This window comes from Astatotilapia calliptera, chromosome 2 (genome assembly GCF_964374335.1).
Source record: "Astatotilapia calliptera chromosome 2, fAstCal68.1, whole genome shotgun sequence".
In the NCBI taxonomy this organism is placed as follows: Eukaryota; Metazoa; Chordata; class Actinopteri; order Cichliformes; family Cichlidae; genus Astatotilapia; species Astatotilapia calliptera.
Window position 1 is genome coordinate 23,593,673 of NC_137423.1, and position 25,114 is coordinate 23,618,786.

General features: G+C 44.5%; 1 protein-coding gene across 6 annotated transcripts in view; it reads right to left on the minus strand.

The window, feature by feature from the left end:
* tenm2a (teneurin transmembrane protein 2a) overlaps positions 1–25,114 on the minus strand; it is a 106,241-nt gene that overhangs the window by 24,772 nt on the left and 56,355 nt on the right. For 3 of the 6 annotated variants that reach the window (XM_080287728.1, XM_080287724.1, XM_080287718.1), the window contains 8 exons: positions 19,742–19,980; positions 9,636–9,758; positions 8,065–8,270; positions 7,334–7,529; positions 5,740–5,841; positions 5,034–5,228; positions 3,373–3,573; positions 327–512 (listed from right to left, as the gene is read on the minus strand). In XM_080287728.1, coding sequence (XP_080143854.1) covers positions 327–512; positions 3,373–3,573; positions 5,034–5,228; positions 5,740–5,841; positions 7,334–7,529; positions 8,065–8,270; positions 9,636–9,758; positions 19,742–19,980 — 1,448 coding nt within the window. Of the gene's footprint in view, positions 1–326; positions 513–3,372; positions 3,574–5,033; positions 5,229–5,739; positions 5,842–7,333; positions 7,530–8,064; positions 8,292–9,635; positions 9,759–19,741; positions 19,981–25,114 lie in introns of all 6 variants that reach the window. The other 3 variants (XM_026188705.2, XM_080287720.1, XM_026188697.2) reach the window with 1 other exon arrangement.

Below are 25,114 nucleotides of genomic sequence, written 5' to 3' on the forward strand. Positions count from 1 at the left end.
TAAAAACTAAAACTCCTGGGGTCTGCAGTTGAGAGGCAGCATAAAACAGCTAAATCCTGCTCTTGTGTAATCTCCCACCCCCACTTCTAAGAAGTTTGCACCTCTTCTCTCTGCTCGCCCACCTTCTACGTCAGCCCCTTCTTCAATTCCCCATGGCCTTCCTCCTGCTTCCACTTCTGATTTCCAAATTCCTTTAAGAAAGTATAAAGGAGCTGCCATTTTAGTCTGACTGGGTGCTGGTGTTTCTGTGCACACCCACGTGTTGACACACAGGCACGCACGTCAAACACACACCTCCAGACACACGCTCACGGGAACACACTCACCGATGGTGCAGTGCTCTCCGTTCCAGCCCTGGTGACACTGGCACTTCCCGTCCTTGCAGGTTCCATGTTTGATGCAGAGAGGGTTGCACACACGCTGGTCACAGCCTGCACCGGTCCAGCCTTCCTCACAGCGACAGGCTCCGCCCATGCACACTCCGTGAGTTCCACAGTCCACTGAGCAGACCTCTGAAGGAGAAAAGATTTGGATCACAAACAAACGGTGCTAGACTCAAAAGTCAGTGTTTCCTGTATTTATTATTTTTAGTATTCTAAAATTTCATATACAGTCACGTGAAAAACCAAATACAGCTCTTGATTCAAAAGCTTTTAACCAATGATAACTTGAAGTAATTGTGTTTTGTATAACTCAGTCGTTCACATTGTTGTGGAGGAATTTTTTTGCAACTTTGCTTCAGTTCATTGAGGTTTGCAGGCATTCATTTAAACTGTCTTAAGGTCTCCCCACAGCTTTTCAGTCGGCTTGACGTCTGGACTTTGACTGGGCCACTGGAGCATCCTGATTCTTTGCTTTTTCAGCCATTCTGCCGCAGATTTACTGGTAAGTTTGGATCACGGACCAGTTTGGGTCAAACTTCAGGTGTTGGAAATTTGACTCTAGACTCTACACAGAGTCATGGGCAACTCAGTGACTACAAGGTGACCAGGTCCTTGTCCTTTCAGTTTGATGACAGGCTTGTTTTGCAAAACAGCCTGAAGTCATCATGCCTCCATCACCACACTTGGCAGTTGATTTTTGGATTTGCCAAACATCTCCACATCGATTCTTCAGTGGAAAAGACACAAGAAGTCTTGTGGTTTGTTCAGATGCAGCTTTTCAAACCTAAGCTGTGCTGCCATATCCTTTTTTAGAGAGAAGAGGCTTTCTCCTGGCAATCTTTCTAAATAGGCCAATCACAGTGTTCAGTCTTATTAAGTCTTTTTCTATTTGTACTCTCGCAAACTTTAACATTTAACATGTTAACTGAGGTCTGCAGAGTCTGAGATGTAGCTCTTAGTTTTTTTGGAATTCCTCTAAGCATTGCATGATGTGACCTTGAGGTAATTTTGCTGAGACACTTACTCCTGGGAAGATCTGAATTCTCCAGTGCAGGAAACGGCAAAGACGTGCTTTTATAGACGTGCTTATATTTGCAGATGATCAATTAATCCGGTGCATTTGATTAGCAGCTCCAGGCTGCTACTTACCCTCTTTACTCCAATGGAAGCAGTAAGGGTGCACTTAGTTTTTCACAGGAACACATGACTATATGTATTCATAATGGACACTACTGGGCAGTGAACATGGTTGCTGTTCAGATACATATATGATCTTTTTCATGAATAACATAATAGCAAATGTTACAAAGTACCAGTTCCTAACTTGAAATGCCTGTAAATATGGTGGTATCTGAAAAAAATATCTGCAAAAACTTCATTTTCAATCCTTTTAGTCAATTTTTGAAGCTAGAAAACATAAATTTGTCTGCATTTGATTTCAAATCACATCGGCAAGTGCAAAAATAGAGAACCTTGAGCTTCAAAACAATCAAATCCACATTACACGAAAACACAACTCTCTGTCATGTATTTTTAATTAAAATCAGTAGTTATAGTAGTGCAACAACAGGGTTTATTTCCTGAGCTTCTATTACAGTCGCTGTCTGAGAGGCTCAGATGTTGCAGTCGGCGACAGTGCATGTGGCGAAATGTGACAATCCCGCTTGTGTGCTCAGGACCCCTGGTGTGCAGGGAACGCGGTATGTACAGACGTTTTGATACACACTTGCTGAGGGATCCTGCAGTGTGAAACAATGTTGTCTTTATTACAGTTAAGCATTGCTTCTCTCATAACAAATGCTGGTGCTCTCGTCGTGCTCCTGAGGAAGCGTTCCCAGGCTGGCATGACGGAGGTGGCTGTCTTACTTTCTAAAGTGGAAGCTTAACGGCTTCATTTTATTGAGATAAAGAACTGTGAAACCTCCTATCCCATCTTGGTAAACTGTATGTGTTACTATCCGCAGTGCAAGAACACCTCCAATACATTCTTATGAAAGCCTTGGAACTAGCATGCCATTATCTCCGCGGTACTAGAATCACAGAATTGGCTCCCAGAGCAATACATAACCAATTAAAAAAATTCTGATAGTAATCACGAAGGCTTAACAAAGTTAGGATTCCTACCTCATTTCTGAGTAGCTCACTGAATGCAGCCTAATCATACCTCTTGGGTCATACAGTCTTTCGAGTCTACAAGATTAAAAAAAGTTTTACTTTGGCCTGAACTGAGATGTGTTACAGCTACCTTGTTTAGACATTATAAATTTCAAGTGCTTGTATTTTCTTATTGGCTGACCCTATAAACAGAAGGTCTGAACAGCAGGTGGGCGGGGCTTCTGCACTCAAACAGTGTATCCGACATGACCGTATTTGGATCATTAAGGAGTTTCGAGCAGTTTGAAGCCCAAGCTTTTGGTTCGTAGATGCAACTTATACATGCTCTGAAAGCCCAGCCATGTTTAATATGTGTCAGAACACAGGGACAGAGTCATTTTATTCATATTCCTTTTATGCAAAACCCAGAGTACTGTAGTTTGGTATATAAATAAAAGTGTTCTGCCTTTCCCAAATTAGAATTTTAAGCACTACCCTGATAACCATAAAAATCTGTCATTACCATACTGTCACTGACAGTCTACTGAGAGAGATAATTTTATATAGTCTTGATAGTACAAACTTGCCACATTTTTATTCCTGCATGTTCCAATTTGGCTTCGATACCACAACAGTTGTTGTACCCTGTTTCTGAGCATGTTGTAATTTTTTTTTTATTTTTTTTACGATTTGGTAGATTTGGTCCAAGTGTAGCTCGAAAACCAGAACAGTATGAAATAAAATGGCAAACTAATTAGCCATACTGGGACCGCGAAATATGTTTGGACAAAGGGTAATCAGCAGTTATTTCTTTCCAACTTTCAAACCCACAACCCCCATTTTTACCCGATGTATCTGACTCTCGCAGCTGAACCAGCTTTACAATCGCACTCACCCATGGAGCAGTCGGGTCCCATCCAGTTGGGGTCACAGCTGCACAGCCCAGTGTCTGGTATGAAGGCACCGTGGCCATGGCACTGATCTGGGCACTGGGCCCTGGGCAGTTCGCAGTGGAGTCCTCCCCAGCCTGGCTTACAGTGGCACTCCCCGTTCACACAGATGCCATTGTTGGAACATGTTGGATCCATGCAGTCCACTGGATTAAGCCAGCAATACACCAATTTAAAAGAAAAAAAGCAGAAAAAAAAGAAATTAACAAACAAACTAAAAAATGTCATTACAGAGCTGACGACAAAAACAAATTAATGGTTGTTTTTTTTTTTAAAAAAACAGATGTGACAGAGGACATCATTTCACTCTGTGTTTATAAAAAGATAATGAAATAAAGTAAAATGTTACCAGACGTATTACTAAAGCAATTAAAGCACACGATAATGAATAGCTAAGTCTATAATTGGGGCACAGCAGCAAATGCGTTCCACTCTGAAAGAGCAGTGCGCTTCGCTGACACATCATTTGGTGTGAGCTTTTCGCCCGTGTGGATGTGGAAGTGTGTGTGTGGTTGATTTGTGTGTATGCGTGTATCGTGCCAATACACGGGGAGAATCTGACACTGTCAGTCTGCCAGGTTGACAGGCAGCTCTGAGTCCAAGCAGTGAGTGAAAACCAATTTGACAAATTACCTCCTCCCGGCAATACGCACACCCATCCCACCCACCCACTCGCTCGCCCGCCCCTTCTCAGGCCTCCTCGCATTGCTCTGTCCCGGTCACTTGCATTTTCCTCTCTCTCTTTCTCTCTCATCTTGTCCTCTTCTTTGTGACACTGCTCTCCCCACCTCCATCTCCTCCCCCTTTTTCCACCACCTCGGGCATGATTGACCCCGGCGCACACGCAGTATTAATAAAAGCAGCCCCCTCGCACACAACCTCGACCCTCCATTTCTGTTTGCCTGGCAGAAATGGCGGATCACAGTTATCGATTTTCATGTCGCTGGCACTTCAGGTAAATTGTTTGAGGGACTCTGCTGTGATGAATATCAGATTTGAGGCTGGAGTAGAAGGGGAAAAATTGGATGAGAGGGAGATCGGGGATCGGCGGGGTGGGAGAGAAAATTGAAGCGCAGAGGAGAGAAAATGCTGACCTTGTTCTCAGGCCCCATGTTTTGACTCTTTCTGCCACTCATCTCTATTCTTCACTTTGCATCTCCCTCTCTGCCGATCTTCTTCTTCACCCCTGGCGTGCTGCTTTCTCTTTTCCTTCTTCTCAACCTATTCTCTCTTTCTTCATACATATTCACCTCTCACCACCCTGACTCCAGCTCCCTCCTCAGCATCTTTTTATCCCTTTATTTTTTCTCCCTTGCTTTCTGATGACTACGATCGCGGCATGCTGATCCTTCTTAACAAAGATCAATAGAAGCGATTTCAGCCCTTAATAAAATCTGTGATATGTTTGGCTGCGCCATCATACTTCATCTGTATACATGGACGCTCAGTCAGCGTAAGATTATGCCATGATAAGCTGTCTTCACTGGTGTTAGAAGGGGTAAATCTGTGAAGTTTGTTGTGCTTCACCTTACTTTCAAAGCGATCACACAGAACAGTTTTAAAGAAAAAAAAAACAAACATGCACCATTACACCTCCTGCGCTCACCCTCTGCACAGTTTGGCCCTTTGTAACCGACGGAGCACACGCAGTTTCCATCAGTGCAGGTGCCGTGGCCGCTGCAAAGAGGGTCTATGCACTGTGTGACAGGGACGTCGCATTCGGGTCCTTTCCAGCCGCTGTAACACACACAGGAGCCCTTGTCGTACTGGCCGTTGCCGCTGCACAGCACCGGGCATGCCGCTGTAGGAACAGAGAAACGGAGAGATTAAACCCTGCGCATAAGAACAAACCAAACAAACAAACAAAGAAAAAAAAACAATTAGCAAGCTTTTTAAAAGATCGCCAAAGCGGCGAAAAGTGCACGTCGCCCACCCACGCAGATCCACATCCCACCGTGCAGGAGGGTTGAATAGAGTGGCTAAGGGGCTGGAGAGCGCCAATGACATGAAGAGTAATTACAGGCAGAGGTAACTAAACTATTCATCAAAGCTGTCTACCCCAGGTGAGCACAGAGCCAGGGAGTCGTTAGCTAGGGGAGCTGCCATTCATCATCAGTCATCTTGTCTCAGCTCCACCTAAGGCCATGCACCATCTTGCTACTCTTAATCCTCTTCTCCTTTTTTTTTTATGTTTTATTTTTGCACGAAGCTGAAATGTGTCTGCTCATCTAATTAGACAGCGGAAATGACAGATTTTTTTTCCTTTTCATCCTTGCTCCGACGGAAGAAGCGCATTCGTAAACAGCTAATACCTTTGGAGCAGTCCATGCCATGGAATCCTGGGAAGCAGTGGCACACACCAGAATTACACTCTCCGTTGCCATGGCAATTGCGCGGGCACTCTTGCACTGAATCTGTGAAGAAGATGAAGTGAGACAGAGAGAGGGAGAGGCGAGGGGTGAGACAGTGTGACGGCAAGCATCAAAGCCTTCCATTAAACCATTGGCACAATTCATTCTTTAAGATACTACAAATTGAGTCGAAGCGCTGCCGAGTCTCACAGTCGCACAGACATCAAACGCCCTCCTCCAAGATTCCATGAGTTTCTTTTTTGTCTGCATTTTTCATAATGTGGCAGGAATGTATTATGAATCAGCCATTTTGACGAGATGGGATCCACCAATGCTCCGCTCATAGAAAACAAGAGTATCCCCCTCCACTCTCCTTCTTTCTCTTCGACCCTTTTCTATCCATGGCTCACTTTCTCACTCCTCACTCATGTCCGGCCCCACCGAGGTCACTAATATTTCATCAAGCTGCGGATGTTTGGTGCAGCTAGGCCAGATTTTAGCTGGACTCTGAGCTGCTCCATCTGCCTTCTAACCTACTCACTAGAAATGAGAAACAGTTTGGTGGGAAGGAACGGGGTCGGTGCTAATCATAATCACAAGGAGGACACTTGGACTTTTATCCTCTCTGTTCTATATGCTTCTTCCAACTTCCACTCTTCTTACACAAAGAATGACACAGCCAAGCCTCACTGCTTCTCCTAACACTTCCCCTACTCCATGCACCCCCCCCTAAATAAAAAAAAACTAAAGCCCCTCGCCTCCCTCTTTACCCTAATGCCACCCTCTCTTCCATTCTCCTCTTCAGCTCCTCCTCCCGTCCTTCACTCCACTTCATCCCATTCTGGCTTTGCCCCTACCATTAGGCCTTTCTTCCAACTCCCCCTCTAACTACTCCACTCTCATTCTGCCCCTGCCGCCTCCGCCTCTCCATCTCGCCACTACTCCAACTGCTGAAAGCTCTACCCCTCCGTTATTGACAGTGAAGGATTCTTTCACTCCGCTTGACTCTTTCCATCCAACCCCGCCTTTTGTCCTTTTGTTCTCCTTTGGCTCGAATGCAACCGAAATGATCTGGTTAGGATCCTAAAATCATTCTGTTTACAGGGCCGTGTGACACTGTGGTCCTCACCCACCTCAAAGATGAAGGTTGTTTAATGTAAGTGTGTGGGGGTTTTTTGTTTTTTTTTGTCACACTGTTGGACATATTAGCGTGCCCAACTATGTTTTGGCAAACGTACATTTTTAACTCACTGAGCAGTCTTTCCTACTTGACAATGTTACTATGGTTGTGTTGCATTGGCAACATTGTTCACATGCTGCCGGGGAGCATTTTTGCACGTCGTGAATGTGTAAAGTCACAGAGTAACTGATGGGGAATCTATTTGACTAAAATAGCAGCCTTGCTTTGCCGCCAGTGGTAGAGAAAGTTTCTGCGTGCCTCTCTCTAACCAGCTCCTAAAATCCGGTGCCTAATCTCATTTTCACTGCCGTTCTGCTTTTCCCTGCCGCGCTGCCACCTCTCCGCCCACAGCGACAGATGCCGACTCTGTCTCACCCATGACATTCGTGCTGAAGGAAACCGTCTCTCGCTCCCGACCGTCGTTGTAGAAGGCCAGGTGCCAGGCACCGGCGTCCAGGTACTGGACAAACACCGCCTCATTGAGGACCACGGTTTGGATACTCCTCCTCTCCCGTGGAGACTCCACCACGCTCCACTTCTCCTTCCCATCGAGGCGCTCCATATAGTCGTACTGCAGAGGAAAACGTGTGAGAGCAAGTTCACTTTTTCAGGCTTCAGAAAATGAGGCATGGTTTTATATGCTTGAGGAATTTGGTAAATAAGATAGCTGGCAAATGACAGTGAAGCATGAGGAAGGGAACACAAAGCTCCTCGCAGGGTTTTCTTTGGGTGTCTGTGTGCATTGCAGGGGAGTGTTTTTACACTTGCCCCGACTGTGCAGTTTCCCCAGCTGAAGTCAGGTCAGGCAGTGAAACAGCTATCTGAATGCAATTATCCCTTCCTACAAATCGAATCCATTGTTAATGGAGTAGCTTCTAATTAATAAGAGGCAGTAAAAGTTACATTACTGTGAAATTTAATTAAGTGTAAATCTTAGTCTAAATTAGTTTTTTCAAACAACTATTACAATGAATCACAAATGAATTTTAAGATGTCCCAAGAAACAAGCCCATTTCTTTCTTTCTTTCTTTTTTAAAAATACATTCTCCACTCAGATGAATATGAAGATTATTTTTTCATTATGATGGTCCTTGTACAGATTTTACCTGCGCATGCGAAGGAGGCAAGCCCTTGCGGATGTACACCCCGAAAAGGGCATCTTTGCCGAGGGAGATGTTGAACTTCAGGAACTGTGGTTGGCTGAGGTGGAGCAGGGACCTCCAAAACACTCCCGGAGGGACTTCTTGGGTCACCCGCCTCCCAACCTCGATGCTGCCTGAGTCTATACTGCTGTTCCGGCCTGCCCATGGACCTGGAGCAAAGGGGAAAGAAACTGCATAATCTGTGATTCCAGACATTGATTGGTACAGTCAATAGTTAATCATCGCACTTTAATGGGAATAACCTGGCACAAACATTGAATGGTATAGAGGACACGCACCATTAGCTGTGCAAACTGTTCAAAGTTTATACTAAAACGAACGCTGTTAGGCGCGATATGCGGGATGCAAAATGACGCCTCTGTATCAAAGCCTGCACGACTGTTGACTCTGTTGTCTGGGCTGAAATGATAGAGGGCTGATAGAACTGCAGAGCACAGATTTCCAAGCAGACAGGCCCGCACACAGAAACATCCTGCAATCAGGTCAGTCATCTAACAGCACAATGTTGGAGCCCAGAGAGGGAAAAGACAGCAATGTGAGCGCGCGTCTGTGCGCAGAATAGCAAAGAAATAAAAGTAACAATGTGGAAAAACAACAGCGGCATCTGGCCCAGACAGTCACACACACAGCAGTCCTCTCATTAATACAGAATACAGACACAGAGCAGCAGCCCACAGATACCTATAGTACACGCTGTGTATGTTGCAGAGCGAGATTGAGCAGGCGAAAGAAGAATAGATGGAAAAAACCGCATGGGGGCCTTTAAAGAGAGGGGGTGAGCGAGGGGAGCTTTACCTCGCTGCTGACTGAAACCCAGCTCAACACAACTCAGCAGAGTGGTTAAACAGCATACACAGACAGCACAGCTACTACTGCGTCATGAATTATAGAAATAATTTATGTGTGCGAGGCTGTCTGGTTGGGAGGGAAAAAAAGAAGCTATTGGGCTGTTTTAGTATTTAACACAGCAGATATAGCATTTATAAGCCATAAAAGATAAGGCTGACATTCTTCTTGTTTGCAACAAGAGATGTGGCAGTCTGTCCTTCAAAACTTTCTGACTTTCCTGCAACGAGTGGTGCATTCAGCCTCAAGCCAGCTAAGCTATAAATATTCACAAATGCATTAAAAATACTAAAGTCACTTCTGTTGATTCATTTTACGCAATTGGCATGCTAATTAGGATGCTGCTTTAGAGAAATACCTCCACAATGGTATAAAAAAAATGGTGGAAGCGATTTAAAATAAACTCCAGCGTCCCCCTCATCAAAATGAAGGAGCACCGGAGCTCTGTGGCAGAAAGAAACGAGTAGGCTTTGGCTGCACAAACAGCACTTGTTAGGATCTATTTATTGTTGAATTTGTTATGTTCACGAGGTCTGTTGCTAGGGGAAAAACAATGCAGAACATTAGCAGCCTTAACCTTTAAGTTTCTTTTTTTTTCAAACATGTAAAGTGCCTGCTTCTTCAGGCAAAGATGTGTGGGAGGGGTGCGTGTGTGTTGCAGTTCATACCTCTCCCTCCAGAGGGCAGTGTGGCCACATCGCTGTTGACAGGCAGACCAGCTCCCAGTCCGTTGTTCAACACGGGGCCGTCGGATGGCTTCAGCTGCCACGTCAAACCCAGCAAGTTGATTGCTGCACACAGAAAGATGAAGAGTGAGGATATAGGGGAGGAAAAGGAGGATGGAAATAAATAAATAAATAAATGAATGAATGAATGAATAAAAAGCCCAAGATGAAGGCTCATCAAGGCGATGAAAATTGAGGCCAGCCCTCTTAAATCTGATCTGTCATTTAGACAGCAAATCCCGTAGCATCAATAGAATCAGCCACCTCTATACTTAAGTCATGAATCAAGCGCACGGTCATCAGAGTGGCGGGTTTAGTTAACAGGCACACAAACAGAGGTAAAATCTTACAAATCAGGCAATTAAACCACCTTCCCAAAAAATCCTTCTCTGTTTTGCTTTCTTAACCCCCGACCTCTCGCAGCCATCTTTCACGGGGAAAGCATCTTCAGCTTTTATTTGGAAGCCTTTACACCGTCTCACAGAGAGCAAGTGACAGATTGCTCTCTGAAGAGAATGCTCCATGGCTCTCCTTTCGCTTCTCCACTTCTTTTGTCCTCTGTTGTGTTATTGTGTGCTGGTGGTATAAGGCTGCTCGAGTGTGTTCGCTCTTCACTTTGTCAGCTCTTTACTCTCCCCACGTCTCTTCCCTCCTTAGCCTGCTGCCAAGCGTCTCCTCCTCCTCCTCCTTCCCATCCAACTCCCCCTCCTCCCCCCAAAAAAACTGAAAGAAAAAAAGGAAACAGAAAGAACGTACTGCAAAAGTTCAGCGATTTATTTGGTGACAGGTATGTTTTCTGTTTGTTGTAAATGATTTGTTTTGATCTCTTTAATGCCTTCAAAGAATCTTTGTAGTGGGGAGAAAAAAACGGAGACGAATCGCCTGCTCGCGTCTGAATATCGAAGATAACGTTAATGTTAACGGCGGAATGCACCAGCATTTTCCCGCGTATACGTGAATACTGTGATGTGAGCTTTGATGATACACGCAGCACGAATCTGTGATCGAGTCCAATGCATTACGTAGGCGCTATCGCACGCTTCTCAGCGTCGGCCTTATCCCCACCGCAGAAGCCTCACAACACCTGAATCTGAAGCCCGGGAATCAATTTCCTTCTTGTCAAATTCTATCTGTGCTTGCCGAGCGTTTGCACACACAGGGGTGTAAAAGTTACAGAGGGAAGGGGATGCGCCTTTAGGATTCGCTGCCGGGGCAGACTCATTCTCACCCCCTAAAGTGTCCCGTCGCTCTTTTTCTCTCACCCTGCTTCTTTGTTTCTTCCTTTTTATGCTTCTGCTATTCCCCTCTTTCCTCCCTCCCTCGCTCCTGGTCGAAAGAAAGCGCTGACACCTTTGGCTGCTGCCCGGCCTCCACTGTCAGCTCTTTTTTATTTTTCATGTGTGAGGGTGGTGGTGGGGGCGTGGGGGTATAGAAAACAAGAGATGGATTGGGAGAAGCAAAAAGAGTGCTCCCACCCCTTTCTCTTTCCCCTGCTACACCAACTCTTGCCCTCTCCTCTTTCATTGGGCTGACCTTCATTTCTCTCCTACTTTTCCTTTTAATTCCTCTTTTTTCTTCTTTCGTTTCGTCTTATCTCTGCCTGTCCCTTCTTGTAGATAATGCAGACATGCATCCACACACACACGCACACACACACAGGTGCGCGCAAAGATGGTATCAGAGGGAGCAGTCGATTGAAAGCTTGCCTATTGAACCATCTGGAGACAGTAAGCAATTGTGAGTCTATTGTGACGGCACTCTCAATCTAGGTCATCCCCAAGAACACACATAGCAGACAGCCCTATAGTTAGCTTACTGTGTGTGTCTCATCATTGTGTCGGTGAGGGTTGGTGCACACTTTTCTCAAATTTGTTTTTCCTGTCTTGTTTTTTTCCCCCTTCTTCATCTTCTTCTTCTGTGGGTGGTTGTGGAAAGCTGACCAATAGATGGCACACTTACTCCTTAGTGACAGAAGCGCAAAAGCCAACAATTTGTCAACAGGATTCTTTTGCAGCAAGACACAGAGCAGGAGAGACTTGCAAAAGAAAGAAAGAAAGAAAGACAAAGAGAGACACTTGTTATCATTCTCTTTACAAGTGCCATCCCTTATTTCAACAACACTTCTAAGTTTGTTAGGGTGTAATTTTAGCTGAAATGAAACTGCTGAAATTGATGTATTTAGCTTTGTGTTGCCATAATTTTAAGCATTTTCTTTTCTGATCATAATTGCCATAATTACTGTTTTCAAACTGGATTGGAAGGCTTTATTAAATACCATGCCAATAAAGCCTATCTGAATCAGATCCGACTGACAGACTTGGGAAGAACAAGAGCGATAGTCAGACTTGGGCTGTTTTTCTTTTTAATCTCCGTCTTCTCACTCATGTTCAATTTGACAGACACACACACACACTGCATATACGCACACATAGAAAAGATCACAGAGAAGCAGGTTTAACAAGCAAACGAGTCAGATTAAAAATAGATCAGTTGCTCCGTGAGGTTTTTATGTAATCTCGATGCATAATTCAGACAGGCAAAGTGCTTGCCAGTATCATCTGCAAAGAACAGCGTCTGAAGAAAACAAAACGTGATCATGTGATGACAAAAAAAAAAAAAAAAGGACGGAGGATGATGGACGGAGAAACAAGAGAGATGAAAAGGGAGAGGTGGTGGCCGGGCTCGGAGAGGGGGCAGCGGTCAGGAGCTCTTAGAGAAATTGTGCCAAACCTCAGCACGGAGGAGGAGAGGCATGGGGGGAACAGAGAGAATACTGGAGGACAGCGAGGACTGAGAGAATATTAAAGAACACATGAAATCCCCTGAGGAAATATAAAAAAGAGGAGCAGAGAAACAGGCTACACATGATGTTGCAGAAAAAAAGGGAGGAAAAGATGAATAAAGGCCCCCACGGATAAAGTGAGGAAGGGGGAAGAAGATGGCAAGTGAGGAGAAGAAAAGATTTAAGGGATAAGTGGCCCCGTATTCATTGACTGGTTGGGTAAAAAAAAAAAAAAAGGATGGTGGTGATTCATCCTTTGACAGTAAGTGGTTCACAACACGGGCAATCAGGCAGAAATACAACGCACATGCGCATGTTTTGGGAAATATTTATATATCTCAGAGTTAAAGGGTGTAAATGGATTTCTGGATGAGAGAAGGAAAGAGAAGGAAAATAAAGAGCGAGGCAGAGATGGAGAAAGGTGACTTTGCAGCGAGTGTCCCCTGACTGGAAAATATTGTATCATCATCATTCTGTTCTCTGGAACATGTTCCAAATGTTCAAATCCTCTCCCCACCCCTCTTTCTCTCTCTATGCTCTTATGTCTCTCACCCTTTTCTGTCTCAACTCAACCTTATCATTGCCTGCTTAAAAGCCAGTGTATCCCCGCTGAACCATTTGCGATGCTCCTAATTGCTCAGAAGCCGGAGAACGGCCTCTCGCATGTTGTCACATGTTGTCGCATGTTGTCGCATGTTGTCGCATGCAATCGCACGCAACGCAACCAAAATTGCACAAAGAACACAAGCCCTGGTCGGTGGCAACACTTTTTTTTCTCCCCCCATTTCGCCTTCTCCCCTGGCCATAAATGCATATTAACCGTTTTAATTCACCACTAAATTAACAACTCTGACCTTAATTAGGGCAGTAATTGTAGACCACCTCCCCCCCAACTCACCCCACCATCCTTAGTCTGCCTTTTAATTGGTTTAGGAGCCTTTCTACCCCCCTCTGCTTTCCCCACCTTGCACACTCCTAAAACATACATGCAAAAAAAGGAGCCACCTGAGAAAAAAAAGAGGCGTCTGTACCTCTGCGGCACAGAGGTGCAGTGCTGCTAATATTGAAGAGACTGAGGAAAAGAGCAGCATGCCGCCTCAGGTTCTCAATATTCAGGCCATTTGGGACGTTTTCTCAGAATTTACCACACAGTATCCACTTATGTAATCTATAAATAAAGCAGCCTTCTCTCTTGGCTAAGTTTTGAAGGCGCTGCTTGCTGAGATCATTTAGAGCCTCAGACAGAGGAACGGGGGCGGCGGTTGGCTGCTGCCCTTGGGGGTCATATACACTGAGAGACACAATTTGTCTGCTTCTGAGTGTGTATCTGCGTATGCATGCTGAAAATTGCATGGTATTAACAACAAGCGCGCATGCACGCTGCAACCCCCGACGGGACCTTCTCACCCAGCTGATGCAACTGAACTGTAATTGACTGCAACACAAAAGGTTATGCGAGTTGCTGGCAGCTCCTACCTGCACGGCTGTGTCTAGCCGAGAGAAACGGCAACTCACTCAATCACACAGCTGAAAATGGTTTCTTTATTGGCACCGAAATATTGAGACGGCCCGGCGCAGACGTAGCCGCCCGGCGCGCGTGTGGGTGCGCGTGCACGTGTGTGATTGGTTAAATGAAAAGAGATGTGAATCTGAGTGATGTCCTCCTTTCTGAATCCTCATTTCCTCTTCAGATATCTCTACCCTGACCCCCCCGCCGCTTTACTCCCCCCAGCAACATCAACCCACTCTGCCTCGTCTCATCCCTCCCTTCCTACCTCGCTCCTTTCCCTCTCATCGATCTGTATTAGAAACAGGATATGAGGAACTATGCTATCTTATCACAGATCAGAGAGTGGGAGAGAATGAGTGAGGACGAAAGACAGAGAAAAGAGTTCGCTGTGGAGGCCAAGAGACGGAGAAACCGAAAGAAAATGAGAGACGGAGCGAGAGGCTAAAAAAAAGGGAGGACAGCAATTTCTTTTCGCTTTGCCTTCATCCATCTCCTGTTTCCAACACAGTACCAGTGAAGCACCATAGGCCTAATTGGACTAACGATTGAGGCCCCGATAAGACCCGCACTAATGAATAAATGAATGAGGAAATAAATGAATGAAATGAGCTCGTGCACACTAATGCACGAGACGGTATGACCATCGCTCAGCAGTGACATCAGTGAGGATGCAAATCCTCAGTTCATGCACACATGGGTATTATTTCCTTTAAAGCATGTACCGAAGCTCAAGTCAAAGGAAGAACATCGATGTCACCACTTAAACAACTCCTGCTCCCTGCTTTGCATTACCTTTACCAGTGCATTGACCCATGTATCCCTCTGGTGCAGATGGTATAGCACCTTGTGCCTGGTCCTGGCCATGCCCTGCCCATTTTCTGGACTGGCAACGTGTGGTAAGATCCTAACCTTTATCAGTCCGACAGGCCCTGCTGCTGCGGACACACACTCCACGTCTGATCCTTATGCCCAGGTTCCTGCATTCACCATATGCCCAATTGCATCTTCACCTCCGCACACACACACATTAAATGCACACACAGACGCCTACGCTGGCATGAGTGACACATCCTGACCTCTAGCTGTTCCACCTCAGATCAGCAGAAGGGAAGCCACATGCAATGTGAGAGGGGACTTTGGGGTCAAGGAGGTGCGTTTGGAAAGCAGCCACATTGCGAGACCTGCATGGCCAACACAACTATTCACTTGACTGTCTTGACTTGCTTTTATACTTACTCATAAAAGAAGCAGTCTTATTCAAATAAATACAAACTTTGGCATATAACTACTTGGGAAAACAAGCATGCACTATAGAAGTTGTTCTTGCGTAAAGGACGATCAAGTTAGGAAAAAATTGCTCCTTTTCTTGTATGCTTTTACGATCTTTGCTTATTTTTAATATGACATAATGAATACTTTTTAAAACATCAATCATTTAGCCTGTTAAGAGTAGACTTTTGTATATCATGTATATCAAAAAGTGTAATTAGGTACTTTTTTTGAATCTTTTTTTCTTTCTCAGAAGAGTAGCACAGTAGTACCTCCCATCCACACAAGGCTGGGAGCTTAAAATTAATATAAAGGCTCTAAAGATGATTGATAAGGAAAGGGACGAAGAACTAATGTTGTATTTCTAGTCCAGAAACTGTTCAATTGGCAGAACAGTAAAATCATTAACATGTGATTATGTAAAGGAGCAGGGATATGAATGCACTGTAGTGAGACACTTGTAATCGGGAAGAATGGGCAGTAAGCGATTGTGATCACTCTGGAACAGGAAGACAGGGGTGATGGATGGAAAGTGGTCGGCTCGGAGGCATGAAGGTCACGCTCGATGACAGTGCCACTGTGTGTGTGTGTGTGTGTGTGTGTGGAGTGTGGTTCTGTTGAATCAACAGACAGGGGAGCTGAGAGTAAGACTAAAAATACATCGTGTGTGTGCGCGCGCCTGTGCGTGCGTATGTGCGCCCTTACTCATTAGTGGTGACAATACCATGTGGATTATGCCACGTCGCCTGACAAATTCCGCAGATGCACATGCGCACACATCGGCGCCAAACACCCCTGCAAAGGTGACACAAGCGCCCGCTAGCAAGTTTACTCATTGCAGTCAAGGGCACACCTGTGCATGTGTGTATGAAAACAGTCCACCTGGGCGCAAGCAGTTTGACACGACCTCGATTTCTCATCCATCAAGCCAGGCTCTCCTCTCATTCCTCACTACAGCGCATTTCTATCTGTTTTACCCCCCTTGCTGGATGTTTTTGCTCTCAGAGGTTTACATCCCTCTTTTTTTAATCCTCTCTAACTTCTCTTTTTCGTCACCCCTTGTCCTTCACAGCCTCTCTCTGTCCTCTGTCACACTCCCTCTGTTCTCTGCTCGCTGTGATCAATTAGGAGACATTAGTCCCGCAGATATTCCAGGTGACAGAGCCCTCAGGAGGCCACGCTCTCCTTCATCTCTCCCCCTTCTGCCTCCCTTCAGTTTCTTCTCTCCACACCTGGCTGTCTTGTCACTCCTCCTCCTCATCTCCTCTACTTTCCTCAGCAGCGCAAACAACCTCACCCGCGCCCCCCCATCAACCAATCTCACACCTTACAGTGCTGACAGTGACATATCAGCCCTCCTCTCCTCTGTCTCTCCACTGATCTATCCCTCCTTTTTCTTTCCCCTTTATGTTCCCCTCTGCCCCCTGTGCACCAACTCCATTCCACCCCGTTCCTTTTTTTTCTTCTTCTCTCACCCCTCTCTATCTCGTTCTCTCCAGGTTGCCATTCACAATGATGGACCTGTCTTCTCTCCTGTATGCCAACCGCTCACCTGTATCCTAGCAACCACCTCTCCTTTGGCTCAGGTGCTCCATGCGGAGCAAGCAAACAAGACGCCAGGGGAATGAAGAACAAGCACTCTCGTTTATCCTCCTCCCTCCATCCGTTCAGTCATTCCTTCACACATAAAGAGGAGGCCATACTCCGCTGGAGTTTGAAGAGGGAAAAAAAAACGCTTTCTGTCCTCCCTTACAAATAAACTCCCTCGAACTCACACAGACACAAATAATGACTCGCAGCTCCAAACGCTTTTTTCATGCTACGTGTGTATGTTTATCTCATCCCCAAGGCTTCATTCTAACAGTAGGACACAGTAAATAAGCTTCACAGAGACACAGCGAGTCAGCTGTGCTCCTGAAACATGCAAAGTCATGTTTTTTCTGAAGATGTCGTCCTCAATTGGCACACACATGTGCGCTCCTGAGTTTCTGGAAGATTGTCAAGCAATTTTTTTTCTTCTTAATATTCATGTGAAGTCTGAATAAAGAAAAAAGAAGGAAAGGCAAATCATTTGAAAGCCAGCACACTCTCAGACACACACGGAGAAGTTAGGAGTTCTCACACACACACGCCAACCAGCACAAAAAATGAAAAGTGCTGTTCAGGCACATGTGTCTTGGTGTAATTTATGAGTGGGCTCCTGGGCGGACGCCTCAGAGGGGTCCTCTTCACGCTGCATGGCTCTGGGTGCTCTGCACAATCCCCACAGTGAGCGCTGGGCCCCACGCACACATAACACACAAACAAGGTAGTACAAAATCCCCCTTATGAGTAGTGAACTCGCTGCACGATTAACGCTACAAAAAGCATGGTAAACACAAGGGTTTCAGGCTTGGCAGCACTGCTACAGCTTTGTTCAGCGTAGAAAAAACACCGGAGCAAAAACATTTCCTTACAACAGCTGAAAAGGGGCCACAGTTAGCAATAGTAATAATAACAATAAAGTATCATTTCAGCTTTGTTTCAGCTTACTGAATTATAGCCAGTTGGACAATTAAGTTTGGTGGTGAAGCACACACACACACACACACACACACACACACACACACACACACACACACACACACACACACACACACTATTTGGCATATAATAAAACTAAACTGAAAAATATACAGAAAGTGGGGCTTAGAGGGAAAAATATTACACTCTATTTCCCCTTAATCATGCAATTCCATTAAAAATGCAATATTATACAGTATACTGACAGGGTATCTGGATAGCTTGCTCTTTTGTGCTGTAAATACACCAATAATAAAAAAGAAAAATCTTTTATAATATAGCTTACAATCTAAAAGTACCTATTATTAAGACAGGTTAGAAAGCTTTATGTGTCTGCAGGTACCCAAAAATTACTGATGGAGTGGTATGAAAAAAAGAAAGGTAGAAGCAAAAATTATTCTTTAAAACAAATGTGTTTTGATTTATGTCCCCAATTAGATGTTCATTTAACAATTATATGTTCTGAAGAAAACAAATATTTGTGTCATTAAAGCCCCAGGTGAGCTCTGCGCTTCGAGTAAAAGATGAATAACGGGAGGTCTTTGGTCCTTTCTGCGCTCCAGTGCCCTTGAGTACATATATGGAGAGGATTTCGGGGGGGTTAGGGGGTATGAGGGCAGCGGTTGCCGTCCTTCGTCCTTCTCCCGGCTTTTGTTTTGTGGCTCCATATGTGGCTGTCTACTGCAGTGTGACCGTGTAAAGCTCAGGAGAGAATGGATCTTACTGTGTGCCCTCGGCAAGAGGCCTTGATCTGCTCTGGAGGACACACTATTGTCAAGGGCACTCCACGGGGGTTACACAAATCACACAAATACTGACACATGCACAGATTGGAGTGCACATGCATGAAATTCGGTAGGCCAGGATGCATACGACACACATATGGGTGCATATATCACAAACTCACTATGGACGGTTAGATCGATGTGGTCACGTTTGGATAAATATATTTATAAATAAAGAAAAAAATGATCTTAATAATATATGTAGAGAGGGTTGTTATTTCTGCTGATGCCACTCTTCCCCCCATCTGTTGACTCTGGTCTCTTGGGTAAGAGGCCAATCAGGGGCTCAGTGGCACATCTGCCTTCTTGCACACACACTAACACAGTGAAGTAGACAAACACACAAACATGCACATTCATACATAATTACATTTCCTCATTTTCTGTTCCTCCTCCTTCTATTGTCTTCCTCTCTCCCTCAAACACACACACACACACACACACACACACACACACACACACACACACACACACACACACACACACACACACACAGATGCATAGGTCTGCATTCTTTTGTCCAGTGAATGAGGTCAAGAAGGAATAAAATCCACACCCACACACACACTCCCACACACACACTCTAAGCAATGTTTTGTATTTTTTTCCTCCCTTCTCTTCACACAGATTCGCCGGTAGACAGCCCATCAGAATCTCTTCCTGATGTGCTGGGTAAGTGCTCTCCTCTGAGTATCTGCCATTCCTTAAAGTATGACTATTGCACGTTGGCTTCAGATCAGTGAAAAACATCCACTTTCCTGCTGGGTCTGTTAGGATTCCTACCTTGACTGATACCTGCTTGCAGAAACAGCCGCAGTATGCTGCGGTTTGTGTATCTTTCTGCCCCTCTAACTGCCTGTGCACTGATGCTGACTGGAGGCCGAGGCTCCAGCTGGGGTTGATTTTGACAGTGCAGCAGTCGACTGAAGTGGCAAAGCTCACACCTTCTGAATCTGCTTTGTGTTTTACAGGCAGGGGCTACTAACTTGACACTTTGTCGTGGAGGTGTGGGAGGTTTATGCATTTTAGGTCAATGCGACACAGTGTGTCGACTGAGCTTGTATTTGTTCAGGGGTGTATATATAGACAAAAAATAAAATAAAATCTGGTTAACCCTTTTCATAAAAATGCTTTCACTTACCAATGAAGTAAGACAGCAGGATGGCCAGCAAGGCAGCGGCTGCGATGGCTGTCACCGCGGCACATTTCCAGCTGCAGTACTTGGACGGCTTCTTTAGTTTGAAGGCTGAGCGGGAGAAGGTGTTTCTGGGTAGCAGGCGAGGCGGTGGAGAATACACTGTTCCCGAGGTCAGGGGGTATCCGGGGGAGGAGCTACTGAAGAGAGGGGTGGTCCCTGACGACGTCTTGAACAAAAAATGCCTGAAGATGAGAAAAAGGGGTGAAAAAAAGAAAAGTCAGCACACACAGAAAGACGCTTTATAAAGTAAGTGGTTAAAACAAGCTCTGCTTGAGTGCAAACACACCAAACTATAACCTAATCACCGTCTGGATGACAGGGCATATGTGCAAGCTTCTGTCCAATTTACTTTCCGATGAACCCTTCCTGCCATATGGGTTTTAACATCCTTGAACTGATTGTGTCTCCAATTCAGTGCTGTTCCAGTCAGAGGTCTCTTTTTAACCTCCACCTGCTCTGCCCTGTTTTTTTCCTTCTTCTGTGGCTTCGCTTCTCCTCTGTTCACCCCACTTATAATTTGCCTTGTTTCTGCCCTTAATGGCTGGAGAGGATCACTGCCATCCCCCTTTTGCTGTCCTCATTGTCCAGGTAGGGTCAGAGCTCAGAGAGAGGATAAAAGGGGGATTTGAACCATCATCCCTTTGCTCATATTACCCATTATCCTCTGCTATCACTGCACCTGCTCACCCGCTCACTCTTTCGCTGCTCCCCCTACCCCAGCTGCTTTTCCTATTTCTTGTCTTATCTTTTCTTTTCCACTACCACTCCAATATTCCTCTTCTTTCTCCCCCTTTTTTATTCCTATAATCATGTCTTCCCTCGTTCCCCTCCTACAAAAAAAAGTCCCTTTCTTCTTTCGGATTTTCTTTTGTTATCTGACCTTGAAAGAACACTTTCGCCATAGCAAGGAGAAAGACTGCACTTGAAGAAGAAGAACTTCAGTGAAACCTTTGTGACATCTTTTGTGGCACGCATGCACACACACAGCCCCTACGCAGACCTCAGGTGGTATGACAGAACAAAGCCCTCAGGTGAGGTGAGTGTGATCTATCAGAGGAGAGAAGGTCACTCCACTGCCTCAGAGATGACTGAACAGAAAAATAAAGTCTTTTTGTGCCAGCTTTTTGTGGAACTTGCTTGTTTGTGTGTTTGCTACTGTGTTTGTGTGCACATATGAAGATGCTCTCTGAATGCTCTCCTACTTTTATCTTGTGAATAATGAACCTTGGCCACACAGATATTTCTGCAAAGGGAGGAAACAATTTTTGGCCGTCACTTCATCTAAATGCAGTGTGAGGCCTAGAGTCTGGGTTTTCAGCATTCTGTCATGATTAATGGATAATTTTGGATTATTACAAATGCTAAACTATTTCCATAACTTCTCTGTTAGGATAACATTATCCTCACAAAAAATAATTACTCTGACAGGCCAAAAAAGTGGCGAGACAATAGGATGGGGAGTAAACAAGCCAACAGTTTAGGATTTGGGTAATTATTTTACAATTTGTATGTTTTTCTCTTCCTAAATGTTTGGCAAAGCCAGGGGTTTGTTTAAAATCTGACTTCTAATTTTATCTCCTGCCTAATCAGGCCAGATTCACAGGACTAAGCAGTGACTTGGTGGAATGCATTATGAAGAGGTGGAACTAATTACTACCAAATTACTACTAAGTCTTTATAAATCATGAAAAAACCCCAAACCAACCAGTCTTGAACCCCTAATTTCTGGATGTTTTACTAGTAAAATAGGAAACAGATGCAAATATAAATTAAAACAGAGCATATAAGGCAAAAACAGAGTTTGCGCATATCTAACAAGCTTGAAGATCTGTATATGACCACCTTTATTCTTCATCACAGCATGAACTCTCTTAGACAACCTTTCTTGACATTTCTTTAAGAAGTTTTCAGGAATAGTTCCCCGGGCTTCTTGAAGGACATTCAAAGCTCTTCTTTAGATGTTGGCTGCCTTTTGTGCCTTTTCTCTGTCAAGATGATCCCACGCTGCTGTAATAATGTTGAAATAATTTTTAAAAGAAGAATATCTGAGTGTATATAAGATGCCCATGAGAAAATTACCCGATGACCCACTTGACTTATCAGCTCAGAAAACATTTTCTGGTGACTTTATGGTCTCATTCACTGGTTTTAAGTCTTCGTCAATACAGCAAAATAAATAAATAAAGGGTAGCTTTAGCTAAGATCGGTGCTACTGTATGCATACAGTATCCTTGGTTTTCACCTGTTTTTTTTGCTAACCATTACCAGTATTTCTTCTTCAGTCACCTTTCTCACTCACTATGTGTTAATAGACCTCTCAGCACTGAGTCATACTTGTTATTAATCTCTGTCTCTCTTCCACAGCATGTCTTTATCCTGTCTTCCTTCTCTCACCCCAACCGGTCACAGCAGATGGTCCCGCCCCTCCCTGAGCCTGCTTCTGCCGGAGGTTTCTTCCTGTTAAAAGGGAGTTTTTCCTTCACAATGTCACCAAAGTGATGATTTTTATATGATTTTTTTTTTCTCTGTATGTATTATTGTAGGGTCTACCTTACAATGTAAAGTGCCTTGAGGTGACTGTCGTTGTGATTTGGCACTGTATAAATAAAGTTGAATTGAATTGATCCCAGTTAATATAATGGTGAATAATGGATAAACCAAAAGCTCTACCCTGTAGTTTAAATATGGTCACATGGGGTTTCAAAAGTCCAAGATAATGATGGCTAAAATGCCAGAAGTAGTCCACAAATCAGTGGGCAACATCATGACCGTCTATCTTTCATATGCGGTCGAACAAAACACGAAAAACTGAGAAGGTTGCCGGGTTTCTCTTTGACAAGCTGGAGTAAAGCAGATTCCAAGTCCCCAGCCTCGTGCTTTCTCTCTACCTCCACACCATGACAAATGACTCATTCCTGCACAGATGTGTGTCTGAGTTGTCCTCTTTCTTCTGCAGCCTGCTCTCTCTTCTTTTCAGACTAGTCTAATGGGACCAGTAATAACCCACCACTGTTACTGGACTGGATGATCTGTTTAAAAAGGTGTTTCACTGCACTTTGTGGTCTTCTATCCTTTTGATCGCTGCTGTTTCATGACAGCATGTCCGCTCATCTGAAAACAGTTGGCAAAACCAGGTGACGTGCTCAGAGCATGAAGATTTAGTTTGGGAGCGCTGTTCCACTCTCTATCAATTATTCAGCCAGTCTGTGCTTTGTCTCTCTCTTTCTCTCTCATCATTTTAAGCCACTGATTGTTGGACTGCTATCTTGCTGGATTTTTTCCCTCTTCCATTGCTTCTCTCCCTGTTCCTCTCTTTTAGCTGTCAGGTATGGCCTGTGACTCCAGGAAAAAAAAAAATAGGCAAAAGAGAGAGAAAAAAGCTGAAGACAGATAGAGGCTGAAAGACCACGAGGCGATGACACCCAAAGAAAAAAAGAGGTTATTGTCTAAAAATACCACATTCTCACTCTCACCAACATCAACACATTGTTATGCATTGCATAAACCTATATGCTCTGGCATGCATGCATATATGCTCAAACACACACGCGCGCCGTCCAAGGTCAAGCGGCTCATGTGCTCGTTTCAATTCATTTTCACAGCTGCTGACTCACTGTGATGGCAAGGCCAGCGGTAATTAATGGTGATACTGAAATAATGCACGTGTGAGCACAAGGAGAGGGTGAGCTGCTGAACTGTTTGTATTCTGTGTCACACGAAGCGTATGATTCGATGTGCTGGTATGTGTTTGAACTTAAGCAGTGAAATCATTTCATTCCCTGGCTTTGTTGTTTGTGTGCAGAAGCTCCGCTGTGAGCTTGGTGTGGGATGGGAATATGTCTATGGGCCATACTAATTACGAGTAGGAATGGAAAGTGTCTAATGTGCTCTGGGGAGGTAATTGACATTGATTTATGTTGCTGAGGACTATGGAGGGGTTCTATCATAGCAGGCAGCCGGCAATCACAACTCTGTATCATTAGGCTGGGGTGTGTGCGTGTGTACGCTTGTATTTGTGTTTGTGCTTTTGTGTGTGCCTATTGTAGGGTTTTTGACAGGGGTCCAGCGTGGAAATGTCACACATAATTAGAGAGAGCTGACAGAGATTCCCTTAACCACCGCTACCTCGCTGTCATGCATTCTGTCTTATATATGCAACACACATCCATACAGAACATTAGTCAAAACTGACTCACACACTGACACACATTTACCCGGGCTCACACACAGGCGCCCACCCACGCGCAGTAAAATATAAATTTATGTGGTTATTCTTTCATGAGATTGCCCCGTATGTGCTACCGAGTGTTTAATTTTCATCCTTGCGGAACAAACAGTGACACAAGAGGGGAAGGATAGACAATGGAGATAAAGGCTATAGATTAGAAGACAGAGAGAAGATGAGAAGATGTGTTTTCACTCCGTTCCAACCCCGCTCCCCATTGAGAGAAAAAGAGGACCTGGACAATTAACCACAGAACAGAGAGCATGCTGGGTAATTAGCAGGAAGTCAAAGCTCGCATTCCCCTTGAGCGAACAAACACACACAAGCTTTTTGCATGCCCGCACACACGCACGCTCTTCATATTCTCAGCTCTCACAAACATGCGGTTGCTTAGCATAGCACTTTCAGAGTCATCATCAGATGTAGAGAACAATTAACGGGGGTCTACACGGTATGGGGGTGACTGAAAAACAGTCAGATCTGAGAATGAAACAAAGAGCCCAGGGAGAGGAAGATGCTCAAGGACGGAGTCGTGAGTATTGCTACCTGCTACGATCGTAGGAAAAAATTGTGTGCAGATGGATACAGTAGACTGGGATTCATTTGCTTATTGTTGTGCAGATGAGGGGAAAATTCAGAGTTCTAATGTTCATAAAAAGCAAAATCCAGGCAGATTATGTATATATCTTAGATTTTTCTTTTTTCCTTGCAAACTAGGCGCTGTACTGGGATTTTATCCATTTTTTAATTCTGTTAAAGGAACATTTGAGAGATCCTTTTTAAATGAAGCCAGTTAGGCATTGATTCATTGACTTTACATAAAACTGGACTTAGCCTCTAGCCTCTTAAAACTGCATTCTTTCTAATGGCCAGCAGGAGGTAACTTCTGTGGGTAAAATGGCACTACTAGTGTTGGGTGGAACGTGTTTGCAATTCATTATCATTGCATTACTGTAATCACATAAAATTTTTCAGCAATGCAGTAATGTAATGCATTGCTGTATAAAATTTGGCAATCACATTACAGTTGTTTCTTGCTTAGGATATGCTGAACGTTTCTGTTGATAAGCGCTGTTGTTTTTGCTGCTGTT